At 35.5% G+C, this 15,757-nt stretch overlaps 1 protein-coding gene across 3 annotated transcripts; it reads left to right on the top strand.

The window, feature by feature from the left end:
* Positions 1-470: 470 nt before the first annotated feature.
* Positions 471-9,952, top strand: LOC132627227 (transcriptional corepressor SEUSS-like). Of its 3 annotated transcripts, none has more exons than XM_060342447.1 (10): positions 471-688; positions 1,090-2,467; positions 2,596-2,715; positions 2,865-2,913; positions 3,080-3,297; positions 3,427-3,495; positions 4,337-4,431; positions 6,571-6,664; positions 7,655-7,724; positions 8,207-9,952. In XM_060342447.1, the coding sequence occupies exons 2-10, from the start codon at positions 1,421-1,423 to the stop codon at positions 9,244-9,246; spliced, it is 2,802 nt and encodes a 933-aa protein (XP_060198430.1). In that variant the 5' UTR covers positions 471-688; positions 1,090-1,420; the 3' UTR covers positions 9,247-9,952. The 3 variants fall into 3 exon arrangements, with proteins under 3 accessions (XP_060198430.1, XP_060198432.1, XP_060198431.1); XM_060342449.1 differs by having other exon boundaries at positions 471-738; XM_060342448.1 differs by having other exon boundaries at positions 471-806.
* Positions 9,953-15,757: the final 5,805 nt, after the last annotated feature.

Below are 15,757 nucleotides of genomic sequence, written 5' to 3'. Positions count from 1 at the left end.
AAAGTGATGTGTATTAAATACATTCTGAAATGTTGAGTGCGTAAAAAGTTATGCATAATAAACATGTGTGTCACAAGAATTTGATCTCAAGTTCTGTAGTAAACTATGTATTCCGCCAGTAAAAAGTTATGCATAATAAACATGTGTCACAAGAATTTGATCTCAAGTTCTGTAGTAAACTATGTATTCCGCCAATAAAAATATCTCACAATCCTTCCTCAGTTAAAATATCTCATAATTAAGTGGTAGATGATGATATACATGTATCAATCCCCTCATGGTCATGAACATTTTCCTTATAATGCACATGCATGTACACCTGAACATTCCCCCCCACTCTACAGGGAAAGAAAGAAAAGTACGAAGAGAAGGATTTGACTTCATTTGATTGATACAGGAAAAAAAAAAAAACAAAAACAAAAGAAAGAAAGAGAAAAAGTTAAAAAGAAGCAAAAATATGCAATCCAGCTGAATACAAATTTGACGTCCGCAAGAACTCTTTCTCTCTCTATGTTTCTCTCTCTAAAAAGGACAGCGCAGAGAAAACTCAAAGAAAAACTCTTCTCTTTTCTCTCTCTCTCTACTGAAACTTTTGGAAAAAAAGCCAAACAAAGCCTTATATATGCATACATGCTTATCTGTATCTATAGATACATATAAATATATATATAGAGAGGTGATTGTGAGTGTAAGTAACTTCTTTATATTTTTTAGCTTGGTGTGCCCTAGTTGTTATCGGTAATTTGAGCTGTAGATCTTGTTTTTTCTACTTTATTAAGCGATTTAAGGCTCGATCAAGTTAAGATGTAATATTTAATTGCTTGTTTTTGTTTTTTCTAGTGTTAAATTAATTACTGTAGTTTTTTTTTTTTTTTTTTTCTAATTTTTGAGTTTCTTGCTTGTTTATTTATGTTTTGGTGTATAGTACACTTTTATTAGTGATTAAGTGTAGAAGTTTGTTGTGTGATTTTACTGTTTTTAGATTTGAGTTTATGATTTATTTATGTTTTTATGGAAGAAAGGGAGATATTTGACACAATTTGACAATTTTTGTTCTTTTTTTTTTTTTTTTTTTTTTTTTTTTTGCAGGAGTGGATAAAGATAGTTACTTGAGCATAAAAAGTGAAACTTTAGGATGTTAAGAGTTAAATATTTTAGCTTTTACTTGGTATTTTGTGATTTTGAAGTTTGTCTTGATGATACACAACTAGGTATGCCTCAAAATGGGGAGTTTGGAATGTGTAGGTTTGATTCGGAGAGGAAATCGATGACTGAACTAATTGATATTGTAGATTCTGCTTGTTGTTCTGTGTAATTTAGTTTTTAGAGTTGGTATTTAAGTTTCTAGAGTTGGGTTGTTAGGGTTGGTAGATTTTAGAATTCTATAATTGGTTTAAGTGTTTGTAGATTGTTATAAAATATGGTTCCTTCAGGGCCTCCTAATCCACTTGGAGGTGCTCAGCCTGTTCCGTCTTCGTTATTGCGGTCGAATTCTGGGTTGATGGGTGGTCAAGGGAGTGGAATGCCTTCCCAGGGTGGTGGTTTTCCTTCGATTGTGTCACCTCGGACTCAGTTTGGTAACATGAACATGTTAGGGAATGCTCCAAATGTTTCGTCTTTGCTTCATCAGTCTTTAGGAAATGGTGGTCATAATCCAGGTCTTCCTGGTCCTGGAATGTCTCAGCGAGTTGATAATGGGGCCGAGTCTGACCCACTGTCTAGTGCGGGAAATGGTATGGGTTTTAATACTCCTTCGACATCGTTTGTGTCATCGGCCATGACGGGAAATCCAAATTCAGGTCAAGTTCAGGGACAGAGGTTTCCTAGCCCTTCTGGTAACCAGATGTTAACTGACCAATCACCGTCTCAACAGCTTGATTCCCAGAATTACCAACAACATAATCAACAATTTCAGCAATTTTCTGCTCCTAGCAATTCCCAAACACCGCAACAGCAGCAGCAATTTCAATCCATGCGAGGTGGATTAGGAGGTGTAGGACCTGTCAAACAGGAGCCCCAGGCGAGCAATGATCAAGCACCACAACAGTTGCAAGCACTGCGAAACCTGGCAAGTGTAAAGCAGGAGCCCCAACAGCAGATACAAAGTATGAGAGGCCTTACCACCGTAAAGCAGGAGCCGCAACATTCCTCACCCTCGCTGTTTCTACATCAGCAACAGCAGCAGCAGCAGCAACAACAACAGTTACTTCACATGTCGAAGCAGTCCCCTCAAGCTGCCGCTGCGGCTCAGCTTTTTCACCAGCAGAGGCTTATGCAGCTCCAACAACAGCAACAGCAGCAGCAACAACAACTCCTGAAAGGTCTTCCTCAGCAGAGAAACCCACTTCAACAACAATTTCAAACACAGAATCATGCTATAAGGTCTCCTGTAAAACCAGCTTATGAGCCTGGGATGTGTGCTCGTCGGCTAACTCATTATTTATATCAGCAGCAACACAGACCTGAAGTAAGAAATCCGTGCCAACTATAATTTGGGTGTGGAACACTCTGCTCCCTACCACACAACTTCTATGATATCAATCTTTTATTTGCCTACTACCCTATGATGTAACATTTGCACTGCTTACTTTACAGGACAATAACATAGAGTTCTGGAGAAAATTTGTCGTCGAGTATTTTGCTCCAAGTGCCAAGAAAAAGTGGTGCGTCTCTATGTATGGAAGTGGTCGACAGACAACTGGAGTTTTTCCTCAGGTTGGTTGTGTAATGAATTTTTCTTAATCAACGTGAGATATCTTCTTGTTCATTGAAAATTTTTTGCAACTAATTTGGACTTGTTTGTTGTAGCCTGACTTTTTCCTTGTGTAGAAATTAGAAGTGACCACTATTATAATAATTTGCAGGATGTATGGCACTGTGAAATATGCAACCGCAAGCCAGGTCGTGGGTTTGGTACGTTTCGTTTGGTTTCATACCTTTTCTGTTGTCTACAAGATTCATCCTTCTTCATGACTTTACAAAGCCATTATTGTTGGCTTGTAATTTCTGCACCCTTTTGGTTATCCTTTCACTGTGTAATCTTTATTGGCATCTGATATTTCTCCACTTATTCATTCAGAAGCGACTGCTGAAGTCTTGCCCAGGCTTTTCAAGATAAAATATGAAAGCGGGACTTTGGAAGAGCTACTCTATGTTGATATGCCTCGTGAATATCAGAATTCATCTGGACAGATTGTCCTAGATTATGCAAAAGCAATTCAGGAGAGCGTCTTTGAGCAACTTCGCGTTGTCCGTGATGGTCAGCTTCGAATAGTGTTTTCACAACCCGACCTGAAGGTTAATTGAAGAGCTGATAGCATTTTGTTTCAATGACTATACTTATTAATCAGTTACTAAGACATGGCACGGTGCAGATGATGGTCTATTATTTTCTTTTATGTGATTTCCTTTTTGTCGCCTTGGCAGATAGTCTCTTGGGAATTTTGTGCTCGACGTCACGAGGAGCTAATCCCTAGAAGACTGTTGATACCTCAGGTTGACCAATGTTGCTTTGAACTGCTAATTTACTTTGATCTATGTGAAGTCATAGTTCAGCTCTAATCTGACTTGTATGAGTATGTTTGCCAATCTGGTTTAGAAAAAAAGATCTTTCTTTTACCATATGAGAGCAGAAAACATTATTCAGCCACAAACCTATGTGATATTCAAACGAGGTCTTTATTTGTTAACACTCCTTTCAGATGAAATTAATGAGAATGTGGTCTTGTGAGATACTATTTATTGTATAAGATTTTGCTCTTGTAAAGTTAAATGTATCTCAAACATGTCCTGCTGAGCATGTTTTTCCCCCTATATTCCTTTTCAACATGACTTTTACCAAGTTTAAATGCATATAAGAGATTTTACTTGCTTTTTTATTTTCCATTTTAATTATATTTGCACGTGCATGATCCACATATGGGTAGGCTTGTTGAATATCGTCTCATACTATAAGAGATTTTACTTGCTTTTTCTTTTCCATTTTAATTATATTTGCACGTGCATGATCCACATATGGGTAGGTTTGTTGAATATCTTCTCATAAAGTTTTTAAGTTTTTAGATGATGTTTCACTGTTGAAGCATTTACTTCATTATCATTCTGTTACACCTTCCAATTGACTGCAAGACAGGGTTAATTAGATTTCTCTTCAGGATGTGTTTTTATTAAGTTTTCTCATATTCTTGTTTCCTGTCCTTCAGTGAGCTTTAACTTTATGTTGGTTTGTCACATCTCCTAGCAAATTGTTTGTCTTGCCTGAATGAAGCTCTGTCTTTAATTTTTGGATATAGTGGCTTTTGCATCTTTGTGATTTACTTTTTATGATTTTTTGTAGGTGAGTCAACTTGGTGCTGCAGCTCAAAAGTACCAGGCCACCACCCAAAATGGAACTACTGCGTCTGTTTCCGAATTGCAGAATAACTGCAATATGTGAGTCCCTGATATTTTATGGTACAGGTTTTTTTATACGGAATGTTAGGGCTAACAGTGTTGTGCTGTGTCTTTTTTGATTGGGCCTAATTATTTTGATTTAGCACATATATCTCACTGTGTTGAAAAGTTATTTTCTTAGTGATTCATCATGTGTTCAAGGTTTGAAGTAGGTGACAATGATGGGCTTTGTCTCACGTGTTAGATAGCTTAAAACTATTATTTCTAGGAATTGGGCTTCTTTGATGGTGTCTGTGCTGGTACTTCCAGACTTAACTTGGGACTTTGGATGTTAAGGCAGTGACTTTCGACCAGTCATCCTATTAGGGCTTTATCTTACTATGTTTTCAATTCATAATGAGTTTACTGTGAAATAACTTTTTACTTGTTTTAGTTGTGTGTACAGCTATTAGCAGATTTAGCTCAAATTTTAGTGTTCAAGAGTGCTACGATTGGTCATGCTGCCTAGTCTTGGAAGCTCAATTGCTCCTAGAACCATAAATCTGAATGTCTAGTTGATACCCAAGTTTGTTATATGTGGATTGAAAACTGAATTGTAGTTATGTTTGATTGTTAAAACGTCTCGATTAACTAGAAAGAGTGTCTTTTTGGGTTCTGAAAGCTCTTGACTTTTATAATGGAGGTCTCAGGTTCTGGGTCGAGCTCGTCGCACCGGGCTCGCCTAGTGCGGGTTACCTCTCCTATGTGGTTTGCGAGCTATTGTACAGGAGCTGGGTTTACCCTGTGTGCACTCGAAGGGTAGCGGCTGCCGGTTCCCATGTCATCAAAAAAAAAAAAAAAAAAAGCTCTTGACTTTCCATTTCCTAATAAAGAAAAGATAATAATGGCCTTGAACTTTCTTGGAAAGTAAATATCTTCTTGAAGGTGGTCACTTACTATCACAGGTTATGTAATGTGTGTGTCCCACAACTTCAAATTGCTAATCTTACACAAACTTTCTTGTTGTCTCACTAGTATGACTAGATTTGCATTTTGTCCGGAGTCTAGTTGATTATGTTAAGATTCAAGCAGAAATTCAATTATTTCTTGGTCGCCAATCATAGAATGAAGCTGTATTTCCCACAGCTTCAAAATGCTAATCTTACACAAACTCTCTTGTTGTCTCACTAGTATGACTATAGGTTTGCATTTTGTCCAGAGTCTACTTGATTATGTTAAGATTCAAGCAGAAATGAGATTATTTCTTGGTCGCCAATCATAGAATGAGGTTAAGTTTGCCTTCTATAATATAAAGAAGTTCATCAAACTTCTCTCAATTGATCTCCCTCACGTATTTATGGACTTGGAAAGGTGGGTTTGGGTGGGGGGAGTCATTCAGGTTCTGTGATGTTTGGAGCTTCCAATAGAATAGTGAGGATGAAAGATGGACTAGTGTTCATGTTTTATATATATATATATATACACACACACACACATAAATATGTGTTTTTTTTTGATACACATAAATATGTGTTTTTTTTTTGTTGGGTTTGGGGGGGTGGGGGATAATTAAAACATGTGGTGTTCATAACTGGTAACAGGCAATGCTTAATCAATCTATCAACAACTACAACTTAATCCAAAGAAGATTGAATCAGCCTTATTAATCCAAATCCTCTGTAACCATTCAACTCTATTAATCGTTCTGATACTACTTTGCTTATAAATAATAATATCCTCAATGCGAATTAGGATTTGTCTAAAACTTGAGGTTGTTTATTCACAATTTTTCTTGCATTACAATGCCACCCTCTGACTTGACTAAAGTCTATTTGCAAACATCAGATTTAATGTAAGTGCAACAACAATAACTAAACCTGGATCCTAACTCGGTGTCACCTATTTAGATCATTTGCTTCCATTATGTTCTCCCCTAGTTAAGTCTGTATTGAATCGAGAAATTGCAAGCTTTTGACGGTGACTCCTCTCCATGTGATTTTAGGTCCACCTCGTACCCTTTTAATACCTTCAATCAAAATCAGGAACAACCTATATTGAGGGGTAAAATCATGTGTAGAGATTCTCTTATTCTAGAAAATTATTTTATGCTTGTGTATTTATTGATGATCATGTACTTTATTTAGATTTTAATTTTAATTAATATCGCCTTTGAGGTTTTGACTTTTGATTTTCATTCAGGTTTGTTGCCTCAGCTCGTCAGTTGGCAAAGGCTTTGGAAGTTCCGTTGGTAAATGATTTAGGGTATACAAAGAGATATGTGCGATGCCTTCAGGTGTGCACCTTTTTCTTATGTTGGAACGTTCTTATTTTGGTCTTTTTCTTTGGATTTGCTTGGAAATACTCAGCTCGTATCAATGTGGATACCACTACAGATTGTTGAAATATTTGCGTCTGTTAGAGTTTTTAAATTCCCTACCAGGTTATGCTTTGCCTGTTCTGTGTGCGATATCTGACTCAACCAGTTCTATATATCTTTCTAATCCTCTTTGCCCCCTTCTCTTTTTAATCTGCCAAATTCCCATGGAATTCAAAGCAAAGATGAAAACGAGAGCCAAAATTCAAATTTTTGTAGCACGTAGCTGCTTAGGGATGTTGACCATTGTTCTTTTGTCAGTATTAGAAATTCCTACTGTTTAACTCTGATTAATAACGTTTTTTGGACTACTCTTAGGATAGAGATTTCTAACGTAATTCTGTTCTTCCTGTTGAGAAATGTTTTCCTCATCACTTTTCAGAGCTTACGCCATTTCTACAATTTTATTTCAGTGGGTCATAAAGGGGTCTAGTTGCATAGGATAACTTCTAGTTAAGCGGTTTTCCCCCTTCTTTTTGCTTTTCAAGTGTTTAGCACGTAGGCCTTGGTTTTTTCCCGGTGTCATTGCACGCATGGTTCATTCAAATGATAACTCTTCTGATGTAGAGCCTGTTTGGATGGGCTTAAAATAAGCAGCTTATAAGCCAAAAAAAAATAAGTTGGGGTAGGCTAACTTATTTTTTTTGGCTTATAAGCTGTTTTCAGCTTATAAGCTGCTTTAAATAAGCTAAGTCAAACGGGTTCAATGATTTTTTTGGGCTTATTTTATGCACAAAATGACTTTAAGCTGGCCAGCCAAACACTCAAAAAAACTGAAAACAGCTTATAAGCAACTTATAAGCCAATCCAAACGGGCTCGTAATCATCTTTTACTTCGATCTTCCCTTCATTAAGAGTCTTAGGGGATATAATTTTATATTTTGCTGCCTACTGCTGGTGCAATTGCAGATATCAGAAGTGGTCAATAGCATGAAAGATTTGATTGACTACAGCAGAGAGACAAGGACAGGGCCTATGGGTAAGTTCTGCTTGTTTAAGTTTCTACTTGTTTCTGATGCTAATTTAAGGTTTTCTGTACCCACCAGTTAATCTCAAAGATCACAAGTGAGGTTGCAGGGCTGATCTTTCTCTGTAGTTCGATGGTTTAGAGATTAGGATATGATCAGTATTCATTGCATAGCATGTATGTTATCATCTGAAGTTAACTTTTCACGAAAGACGATATTAATTGCTTTTTGAGGTGGAAGCTGGTAGCTACCTAATGTAGAAGTGTAAAAATCCAAAACCGGCTGTGTTTGAATGCAGATTCTATCTATGTGCATTTAACTTGTCGAATGTGAAATAGTGGGTTTTGTAGTGTAAGAACTTAACCCTGGGAGTACTACATGAATGTTGGGGTTGATACAATTCTTTAAACCTCTTGACCCAAAAAAAAAAAAAAAGGAATTATGGGGTTGATACAAGTCTCTGAACATTGTGCTTGAAATTTGTCCTTTGCAGAGAGCCTGGCTAAGTTTCCTCGTAGGAATGGTTCATCGGCTGGGGTACATGGTGCAGCTCAACCATCTGAGGATCAGTCTCAGCAGCAGCAGACACAGTCACAATCTCAGCAGCAGCAGACACAATCACAGTCTCAGCAGCAGCAGCAGCAACAGCAACAACAGACGGCGAGTCAGAACTCAAACCATGAGAGCTCTGTCCAAGCTGGTGCAATGCAACTTGCTTCCAGCAATGGTATTCCGAGTGTAAACAACTCTTTGAACCAGTCATCTGTTACTTCGTCTAACAGTACTGTTGTTCGGCTATTGCACCAAAATTCCATGAACTCTAGGCAACAGCCCTCGATGAATGGTGTAAGCAGTCCTTATGCAGGAAATGGTGTCAACAGCCCTTACGGAGGAAGTTCTGTTCAAATGCCTTCACCAAGCTCTTCAAATACAATGCCACCGTCTCAACCGAACTCGTCCACGTTCCAATCTCCAACACCGTGTTCATCAAGCAATCCACCACAAACTTCACATGGTGGCTTATCATCAGGATCACACATGAATTCTGCCAATTCCCCAAATATTTCAATGCATCAGCCTGCTCTTTCAGGTGATGTTGATGCTAATGACTCTCAGAGTTCTGTACAAAAGATCATACATGAAATGATGATGTCTTCCCAACTTGGTGGAGGTGGCCTCGGAGGTGGTGGTACCATGGGGAATGATATGAAAAGTGTGAATGGGATGATGGCAACTGCTAATAATTCCATTCTTAATGGAAGCAGCTGCCTTGTTGGGAATGGGACAGCAAATGCTAATATAGGTATGGGTCCAGGATACGGGAACATGGGCAATGGACTGAGCCAGGCTGCAATGGTTCGGGCTGCGTTAGGTAATAATTCCATGTCTATGAATGGAAGAGTAGGCATGCCAATGTCGCGAGAGCAAAGTATGAACCAACAGCAACAAGATTTGGGGAACCAGCTACTTAGTGGTCTAGGAGCAGTCAATGGTTTCAATAACCTTCAGTTTGACTGGAAAACATCTCCCTAAAGGTTTTGAATTGGCCGTAGCCTAGAAAGTATGAACAAAGTGACGAGATCTTTTAGAAGATAGGGGTGCGTTCTTATGGTTGTAATTGCATATTTGGTCCTCATGGTGCTGCTTTGTGCTGCAAAGATAAATGTGAGTTTGCCTTGCATGCTGAGAGTAGATATGGTTCCTGAAGAGAGATCATTTCAGGCTTGCTTCCGTTGTAGTGATTTGCGAGAGAAGGAAAACATGTAGCACAGTAATTTCATGATTGAAATGTTATATCACCTGAGGTTGCATAAGATTCGTCTAACTTGATTTTGTCTGGTTTATCACAGCGACTTATTTGCACTAACAGCCTTGAATAGGACATTCTAGGAGTGACTTGGTGAACACTTGTACCCTTTCGAGGCATTTGTAAACACTACCGCACTGCTGAGATCTTGCCCATCTTGTGCTGTACCTCTGCCACCACTCCGAAACATGAGTGTATATAGTCTTGGATTGTGTGGGAGGAATTTTTATTGTAGAACTTTCAGGAGCTGGTAGAATTGACTTACCACTTGCATGGTAATGTGTATTGCAATCACTTCATTTCTCCTCTCCTGACCCCTACTATGTTTTTGTATTAATTAGACAGTTTTGATTATTGTGGTTGCTGGCTTTTGGAGCGGCTGGATGCTAAAGATGAAAACTTACCTATATGATGGGGGGAAATTTGGTATCAGTGCTTGAACCTTTTTCGAGGGGTGAATTTTTTGACTTTTGAGCTCTGCCTCCCTATGTTTTCTCAGTCAGTATCTGTAGTTACCTGTTAGAAATTAATCTCCCATCTCTCACCACCCCACAAAAGAAATAGAATTCCTTAATTTCCTCTTTTCGGTGGTTAAGCGAAGTGGGGGCTGTTTACTCACGTTTTGGTAGTCAAAACTTGGTATTGCTAGTACTTTGTTGGAGATGTATTTGGTGTTTGTTCGATTCGGTGTTTATACTAAATTATAAGTCTAGAATAAATCTTGCTTGGCTTGAAGGCCCATAAAGGCGTTTCTTGAAAATGGTTAAAATCTCTTCCCCGAGCAAATGAAGGAATAAATGACACTTTTATCTTGGGGATTCAATTAGTCCATGCACGCAACAAGTAGCATTTTAAGAATTCAATGATTAAGTAGTTTGTGAATTACTTACCTATCAGAAGAAAATTTAGCATCACTCAGTCTTGAGGAATTTTTGAAAGACTAAGTATTTTATCAAATAAAGGTAATGAATGAGTTCATGAATTTAGGATATGAAGACGTATTGCCAAAAAAAAAAAAAAAAGTATTTTGTGATAGAAGAATGTGATTAATTTTTCAAATTCATTTTGCATTCATTCACTCTTAAAAACCAAAGAGCATATTTTGAAGTACATTGTTTCAAATTTATGAACACACTTATTTCAACATAAGGGAACCCTCTAAGTGAGTTCGTGAGTGTTCTTCATCAATTTTCAACAATAAGTGGAAATTAGTGGAGGTACACTCCCCCTTATTTATAAGGGAAAAGTACATGGTGTGACCGGCAGCAAAAAAAAAAAAGACCTCATTTTAAGCAAATGACCCAAGTTGGCCGTTCGGCCCAAATTAATGGTAAGCACTAGCCACCCAGCTCATTCACTACAAAAAAAAAAAAAAATCAGACTTTTTGTGGCGACAGTTGCCACAAAAGAGCGAAAAGTCGTCGCTAAGAGGTTCGCCTCAAAAGACGGAAGTCGCCACTAAAGATCGACGAAAACAATTGTCTTAAAAAAATATCCCAAAATATGTATAATATGTGTATAATTAGTAAGTATATATTAATTATACATTTATTAAACATAAGTTATACACCAATGGTACGTTTTCTATGTATACATTAATTATACATTTATTAAACAGAAATTATATGTTGATTATACACAAATTATACAACAATGATAAATTTTTTATACATATACTTTAGGGATACATATTCTATACGATAATGATACAGTTTCTATACGTGTGATACATTTTTCTATACATATACAATTGTGATACATATTCTATATAACAATGATACAGTTTCTATACGTATGATACATTTTCTATACATATACAGTAGTGATACATATAAAACAATGATACAGTTTATATACATATGCTGGAATTAGTTGAAAAATGGCTTAAAAATGGAATTATTTTGAAAAGGCTAAAAAATGACTTTGAAGATTTTTGGGTCATCGGATGTCAACAGTTTCACCCGATGGCCATTTGTGTCCTTTTCCCTATTTATAAACTAGTGTGCTAGTGTCTGTGTTGAGCCCGGGCCCAATGGTTGTATAGCATTGTTGTTAATACGTTGTCTTTGATTGTATCGGTGTTTGAAAATTGAACTAAGAAAAAACTCCCATTTTTTTCTCTTTTGGTTGGTCAAATGGGAAAAAAGGAGAGCAGTTAAAACAATTGATGATGTGATTATACTGTTATAAGCCTCCGATGGTTGAAAATGAGTATGAAATAAATCTTATTTTTGAAACTCGACAGTGTGCATAAAAGTAAGAACTCTCCCTCCCAAGACACTTCGTTTAAACATATCTATCTCAATTCTTCGAATTTTGCCTTAACTATTTCACTAATCAAATCAAGTTTATTCCGTGCTTCATGATCAGTCGAAGGAACATGTTCTTTTATTATTCCAGCCAAGATGAGTTATTATTTTTGCTATTAAATATTTATACATTAAACATCTTAACTTCATTATTTTTGTATTTCAGATTAAAAAAATTCTCAAATATATATGTATTCAGATTGAAATCACTCCTAGATGTTCCATTCTCGAATTACAGTTGTAGTATGTCCTGCTTGGAGCCTCAAAATAGTCCTTAAATAGCGTTGTGGTAAGTTCATACTATGAGTCTGGTGGTTTATATTTGAGGAAGTAAGCATGAATTTGCAAGATTATAATGATCGGAGTCTCACAATTAGCTTATACCGTTACTTATAGATTTGTACCTTAACTATAGTATCTAAGTAACGTCCTGAGAGCTATCTAAAGCTTAGCATAATTCTATAAAAGATTCAGCTCTGGATATGTTGTCATCTTCTCCCAACGATAGTAAAATGATAAGAGAGATAGTACAAAAAAGCTGAATTAAATCTGAAAGAACAGAAATCCTCCAGTACAAAAACTGAGACTGGATTCCTTATGTACAAAGTATTATTGTCTAAACTTATTAATTAATACTCCTTCCGTCTCAAATTATCTGTTGTTTTTTTTGTTTGTTTTACACGTTCCTTAAGAAATATTAATTAGGAGGGGTGTTTGACTACTTTTATCCCTATTTATGTTCTCCGTTAAATGTTTACTTTATTTATGTGTCATCTTCATTAAAAATCAAATGCTACTAAGGGTAAAATGGGGAAGAAATAATTAATTATGCCTTGAACTTTTAATACGACAAATAATTTGAGACAACTATTGTTAGTAACCACGACAGATAATTTGAGACGGAAGAAGTATCAAACCTATGCCAAAAAAGCTCTGACATATAAAGCATAGAAAATTCACAAAGCAAGCATCCTAAACCAACAACATCAAGCAAATCGAGCCAAATTCCGAGACCACAAATAAAAAATAAAGTAGAGAAATGAAGATGATAAAGCAAGCGAACTCAAGATGCGAAAGGGCAGAAGATGGAAAGAGAGAGCGAAACAGCTTGAAAAACACAGTGTTTTCCTTGTTGAAAAAGAAAATCGAGAACTAATATTCTTATGAACCGTTCTCTGTGAGTAAAACGAAAAGCTACAGCAATATAAATGAGGTTGTCTTTATCCGTTCAAATACAAGAAAACTAGCTTGAGAACTACACTTTTTCCAGGCTAATATCTTAGGGGAAAACAGAAGGTTGCAGCTACATAATTGTCTTTATTCATTTAAATACAAAAAATTGAGCCGAGTAAACTTTTTTGCAAGCTGATCTTGTTGGTAAAAAACAAAGGTACGACAGTATAAACGAGATTACTTTTATCCATCTGATTCAAGTACAAAAACACCTTGACGAATTCATTCTAACTACACAGCAAAGTGAAATGGTTAACAACATTGAGCCTATTAAATGAATTAAATCTGAGAGTTCAATATGTTATTAATGATGTACAAAAGGCTGCAATATGCAAAAATATTTAATGTCGAGAATACCTTAAAACAGCTGGTTAAGCCTAGATTTTTTGACAATCAAAGAAACTTCACTACGTCAAAGGCAGCGATATACAAGTGAATCAATGCAAACACCAACAAAAATTTCTAAAATACCCCCTAACCCAAGGTGAATAAGGAGCTCAACTCTCCTTTTTATATAGGTAGTAATAAATATCGCTTTTATTTATTTTATGTGGTATCAGAGCTATTTTTTCTTCTACCTGATCATATTGTATTATTTTGATTTTTAAAGTTAATCCAAATTATGTCGTGAAATATTTTTGAAAATTACTTGAGAATTCAGAAGTATAATTTTCTTAACAAACATAATAATGAAGAGTTTGTCTAAATTGATTCTACTTTCACTAAATAATTATCGTTTTTATTGTGCAAAGATACAATAAACACTTGTATTGTAATTATCATTGCATGACCATATGACTGGTTATTATGTTTTTAACTATGAAATTTTCAAGTGATATTAAAATATGAAAGTGTGTTTTGCAAGTTCAAGATTTGCTACTGTTAAAGCGGCAATTGATTTCATCTTGTGATTCAATGAGCTATGATATAGACCTTGCTTCTAAATTTGTTACTTGACAAACATTATCAATGGTCGCATTTCAAAAAAGTTTTCTCGGTGGTGTTTTGAGACGTCTTTCAATAGGAACCACTTCCAATGAATTTTAAAAATATCCACTGTTAAGAAAATTTATTGTTCGAATCCATTAATACAATAGATTAAATAAGCCACAAAAAATTAAAATATCTAGATCAAGAGTAAATTTTAGTTTAGTAAAATTCAACATAATTGATTATTTTTTATCTAAGTTGGCTGCTTAGTGTTTGAAGGAAATTTATTTTTAATTTGAAGTTATCTTACATCTGAAGGTAAGACATTGTTTGCATAACGTTCAATCTCGATTTATAATATGCTTTCGTATAAATGTCTGAATTTATTTGTGATGTTATATGATACGGAAGGAAATGAGCTAAAATTTACTTGAATGTAAGGAATGTTAGTATAGCTAAATAATAATCACAACATTTTTAATTATGCAATATCACGTTAAAGTAATATTATGCTTTTCATATATCACACTTGAAATAAATGACACCAAAATGAAGAATAAGAAACATTTAATGTGGCTCATATATTAGGTAATAAATTATTTACCTTGTCTTCTAAGTAAATAATATAAAACAGAAACTATTTTTGTTATGCATATTCGGTAGTTTCCTTGATGGAAGGAAATACTTTATTGGGAGTCACTAGAGCAACCTTATTTTATGGAGAAGTCCCTAGGGTTAAAGATTTGCCGAAACGTATCTAGCTTACTTATAAACATGCTTGTTGCTCCACCAGTCTGTCACCTTTTTTGTGATAGGCATAGGCATCCGCTGCGTTTGGCTCTATGAATGCGTTTGAATTCAACATATGGTATCAGAGCCTCCCTTTAGCTATTATGTTTAGTGTTTGAAAAATCTATTGTTGCTATATACGGTGATTCAAGTTCTTGAATGATTACTTCAATTCAACAAAATATATTAACTTTAGCCCACGGGAGGTTATTATATTTTTAATTTAATTAGGGTAGAATAGAAAGTATTTGTATTTCTTGATTTGCCCACGTGTATTATGAAATATTTATATTTTGTTGGTTCTATCGTAAAAGTTGATGCATGAAATATTAGTGCCTTAGGCCTCATTTGTTACACTTAATGAAGGTTTTAATCTTAATCATTCAGATCTCAGTCATTAAGTTGGTTTGTTTTTCAGGTTTGAATCTTAATCATTAAGTATGTTTGTTTTGTTCTTGTTACAATCACTTAATGGGTATGAATAGATCTAAATGATTAAGATATGTAACAAAGCCTTAATATCATTAAGATGCCTATTATTTTTTTTTTTTTACAAAGATGACAGTTCTTCAATTTCATCCATTCACTGCTACCGCCATCATCCACCATTGCCAACTACCCTCGATACTGCACTCTATAATCAACTATCACAACCACCACCATTAGTCACCACTATATAATGCCAACCATTGCCATCATTCACCACTATCATTATAAGTCACCACCACTAACTATCACAATCAACCACCCTTGTTGACCATTACTACTAATCACCATCACCACTTGACACCCACAACCACTACCACCATCACCGCTAGCCATCAGCACCACCAACCGTATATAATTTATTAAGGATTATTTTGTTAATATAATATTAGAATTTTGCATTTTATAAAATTTTATATTTATTAATTTTTAAATACAATTAACTTTTATATATACAGATGTTGAAAATACAAACAATCTTAATTATTTA

This window comes from Lycium barbarum, chromosome 2, assembly GCF_019175385.1.
Source record: "Lycium barbarum isolate Lr01 chromosome 2, ASM1917538v2, whole genome shotgun sequence".
NCBI lineage: Eukaryota > Viridiplantae > Streptophyta > Magnoliopsida > Solanales > Solanaceae > Lycium > Lycium barbarum.
The sequence above is the reverse complement of the archived record's forward strand: the minus strand, read 5'-3'. Positions and strand labels throughout refer to the sequence as shown.